The sequence below is a fragment of the Myotis brandtii genome, unplaced genomic scaffold, assembly GCF_000412655.1.
Source record: "Myotis brandtii unplaced genomic scaffold, ASM41265v1 scaffold2637, whole genome shotgun sequence".
Lineage (NCBI taxonomy): Eukaryota > Metazoa > Chordata > Mammalia > Chiroptera > Vespertilionidae > Myotis > Myotis brandtii.
In genome coordinates this window covers 128931-133216 of record NW_005360037.1, presented here as the reverse complement: position 1 = coordinate 133216, position 4286 = coordinate 128931, and the positions used below count along the sequence as shown (strand labels likewise).

The 4286-nt window shown below is 41.8% G+C and overlaps 1 protein-coding gene across 2 annotated transcripts in view; it reads left to right on the top strand.

Moving 5' to 3' along the window:
- Positions 1-845: 845 nt before the first annotated feature.
- Positions 846-4286, top strand: part of PLP1 (proteolipid protein 1) — a 16168-nt gene continuing 12727 nt past the window's right edge. For both annotated transcript variants that reach the window (XM_005868123.2, XM_005868122.2), the window contains exon 1: positions 846-1043. In XM_005868123.2, the coding sequence (XP_005868185.1) occupies positions 1040-1043 (4 nt within the window). In that variant the 5' untranslated portion in view covers positions 846-1039. The remainder of the gene's footprint in view (positions 1044-4286) is intronic.

Sequence of the window (4286 nt, the reverse complement as noted above, 5' to 3'; positions counted from 1 at the left end):
TGCTTCAACCCAACCCACACCCTCCCTGCCTCTCACCAGCCTAGTCTCAGCTCTCTGATGATACTATATTCTCAGGATGGGATATTGACCTTCTGGTTCTCAGATAATGTTCCTAACTTTTCTCAAAGTCAATTATCCTCCTTGGAAATCACCCACATACCTAACTCTGACCTTTCCTTTAGTCTATTCTGTGAACCTGCACTGGTCTTGTCCCCTCTCTGGGTCTCTGTTATCCTCTCAATAAAATTATACAATGCTAGCCTCCTCCTGCTTGTCACAATCTGTTTGCAGAAGCAATAGCTTGTATTTTGTCCTCATTCAGCTGGAGAATTTGGAGTATATTATTTAAAAGAAAAAATTTTCTTCTCTATTGTGTTTCTAAAGCTGAGTGGAGTGGGGAGGGTGCTAATTTGCCAAGGAGTGGGGAGAGGGGAAATGTGGACAGGGCCAAGGGCAGCTATGAGTGAGGATTGCGGTTGGGGCCAGAATTGGAAGGACTCTGGAAGATAGAATCTAAGGTTTTTACCTTGACCCCCTCATCAATGCTACCACTTCCGTGGCTTCTGACACTTGTGCTGCCACATCCTATAGCAAATAGATCTAAGTATCAGTTGGAGGCTTCCAGGACCTCTTTTTAAAAAAACTTCCAGCCTCAAACCACATTTCCAGATGTCTCTGCAGCAAAGTAAAATTCCACATAGGCAAGTCTTAGAAAAAAAAAAGAGAAAGAAAAAAACTGACAGTGAAAGGCAGAAAAGAGAAGATGGAGTCCTTAAAGAAGGGAGTATCCCTGAGGAGGTGGGGACAAGAGGAGGAAAAGGGGAGGAGGAGAGAAGGAGGAAAGTGGGCCTGTCCCTTTAAGGGGGTTGGCTGTCAATCAGAAAGCCCTTTTCATTGCTGGAGAAGAGGACAAAGATACTCAGAGAGAAAAAGTAAAGGAACGAAGAAGGAGACTGGAGAGACCAGGATCTTTCCAGCTGAACAAAGCCACAAACCAGACTAGCCAGCCGGCTACAGTTGGAGTCAGAGTACCAAAGTCATGGGTGAGTTTAAAAAAACTTTAGCATGGAAGATTTAAGCAGGTTCAGGAATATGCAATAGTATTTATGAGTTTGCATTTTGGGGGTTTTCAATGGTTTAAATGAGTTGTGTTTTGGCACTTTTTTTTTTTTATTAAATTCCTTAGCACAAATATTAGATGAACTCTGTCTCTGCTGTATTGAGATTGATGCTTTATTGCCAAATAATTCCAGCAGCACGTGGACAGTCCCACAGGTCCTTAGAGAGAGTGCCCAATGGGCTGGATGTGGTCGTGTGTATTCCTACCTTCTCACTTCCTTCTACCTTCTCTTTTCCCTTGGTTTCTGGGCTCTGGTAATGGCCAGGTCAGCTGATATCCCTGGCTCTTCTGGGGGAAAATGCTTGTTGGGTACCCCTCAGATGTACTAAATAAGAGCTTCATACAAAATGAACCATATTTGGCTATAGTGGGAAATTGGAGATTGAGGCAAGATGGATTTAGGATTGGACATGGCCAAGGAGGTAAATCTTAAGTTCAGAAAATAAAGTCTTCAGTGGCTTTACTATGGGGAATGGATATGAATAGGTGTGTGTGTATGTGTGTGTGAATGCACAAGCATGTATGGTTGGCCATGTTTAACAAATATCACAGACTTAGCCTTCCTGAAGACATACCTCAAACTCTAAATTCCTCTATGACAAGGAGGCTTCTGGGACCTTAGGGCTCTGATTGACTTGGTTGAGTACCAAGGGCTTCTCCAGGTTTCATGAACAAAGAGAGAAGCGAGGAGGTCTTGTCTCTGGCAGTGTCTACTCAGAGAAAGGTATGACACAGGGTGCCACAGATAAGTGTAGACATTCCCTACATGTGGCAAAAGCTTGAATGCAGCCTAAGTAAAATGAGAATCGATTGCCCTGTGTATTCACCATCAATGTAGTACCCAGAAGATTCCAGCAACATCCAGGAAGATAGGTTTTCAACTCTATTAAGCTGTGTCAGCTTTTAGGTTATTTTATCCTGAAACATCAAGAAAGCTCTTTTCAGCATGTATTCAGGTAGGATAATTAAGAGGGCATATCACTGAATTAGAAGTCAATACAATCAAGTTTAAATCCCAGATCTGCCATGTATAAGCTTCATGACCTTGGGTAGGTCATTGTGAATTATCACTTTTCATCTGGAAAATGGGAATCACAATAACTGTTTTGTATACTTTCAAGGTTGTGAAAATCAAGTAATAGTGATGTGAAAGCCCTTTGAAAATGGCCAAGCTGTATATCCATTATAAATCATCATAATGATACCCATACCCATTATTATACAATAGCTCATGTACAGGATGACTTATGTTTTCCAAAATGGTTGGTTTTTCTGTTTCTTCACTTTGTGTAGTTGGGTAAGAATCATTTGATCAATTGAATGTAGCCAGGTAAAAGGTGAATGTTGAAGAAACTCAATTCTTGCCCAAGGTAATATTGGAAAACTTACCTGATATCATGGAAGCTGTTTGTGTAGGCTGTGATTTAAAAATGGAGAGGGGGTAAAGAAGGGTACTGAATATTACTTCCTTAGGGGATGAAAGTGTGTGGCTGTTTAACAATTTGGAAAGTAAATTGTGAAATTTACTTTGTCAGTGCCAGTAGACGAATTATATCATGAAATCTGTAGTTGGAAGGAACTTTAGAAGCTGTCCGAGCCACGTCTTAATGCAGTAGTCCCTTTTACAACAGCCAATTAAATAATCTTACAGCCTCTTCTTAATCACCTCCAGGAACAGGGACCTCACTACCTCAACCATATAGAATCCTGTAGGATTGGAAGCTTTCTTTCAAGATTAAGAGGAACATTGAATCCAGTAGTGTCTGCACAAAAGGTTTATGGGGGAAATGGTAATTCTTTAAACCTTGTCCCAATTTTGGAGGAGGATATTCCAAATGAATCTTTGGGATAACAATGGAACCAGAAAAGAGCCAAAGAGCAGTAGCTGATTATTCTCTGCTCAATAATACAATGCCATTACTGAACAGCAAAACATTGGCTACTGTACATCTGTTGTCTGAGAACAGTGGCTGTAACCCTGGTAACCAGACTGTGATGTTTCCTTCCAAAGGTGGCTGTTTGCTGAGCAGTGTAATTTTGGCTGGCTCAGAGTGAGTGGGTGTAACTTAAGCAAAAAAAGTGGAGGCAGAGCAGGGGTCCAGTTTTACAAAATGCCTGAAGACTAACTGAATCCCACCCTGATTCCAAGAATGCTGCAAGAATGCCAGGAGCTAAAAAGAAACCAGATCCAGCATATTCACTTACTCTTCTTAGAGACACTTACTGAAATGATCATAGATAGCATTACACACCCCACTCCTCACCTTGGCCCTACAGAGCCAGAGGAGCTCTTCGAGAGCCAGGCAGATGTAAAAATCTTCTCTGCTTCAAGGGGCTTTCATCTTGGCTCTGCGCTAGGAAAGCCAGTTTACTCAACAGCCCGACAATTAGACCTATTCTCTCAAAGCTATCTAAGTAGTAACAAAGCTCAAGAAACCCCTGGGATATGGGTTGGAAGGGAAATATAGTCTTCAAACCCATCAAGGCAGACCCCCAGCCAGTGACATCTTTTTTCTCTTGTTGATTTTTTGTGTATTATCCTGAAGCCCTGAAAACCATCATCAGGGTATAGTTCTTAATCTTGAAAGAAAGCAACAGTAAAAACACCCTCCCTGCTCATAGAAATTCAGGTCCAGGAAAGATCTAGTCAGGGTAGTGACATGATCAGGAAAGGTCACATCAGTAATGGCAGGCAAACAGAGCAGCTTTTCCGTCTCTTTCCACTGTCAGGGCCTAGCCAGTGCTAAACTTACATCAAAAGCTCAGCAAGTACTGATGGATGAATTCCTCCTTGGCTATTTTTAAGTGGTCTTAAGAGTGTTCTCTTACTCTGTGCTGGTCTCTGAGCTCTCTTCCAGGATGGACTCTGAAAAAGAGTCAGTGATATCCCAAGGAAGACAACAGAGTTCCCCAGATCAGATTTACAATACAACCAATAAGAGAGGAGAAATTGATAGGAGATTGACCTAAGGAATAAGGTATGGAAACTGTAGTCTCTTAGCTTAGTGTCAGTTGCTTCTTTTTCACCTTCCCATATGTGGGCAAGATGAAAAGAGTGTCATGGATAGAGTTTAACAATAAAGCTCCTACTCCAGCCTCCTAATGTCTGGGCATAAATTGGTTGTGTGTGCGTGTGTATGTGTGTGTGTGTGTGTGTGTGTATGTG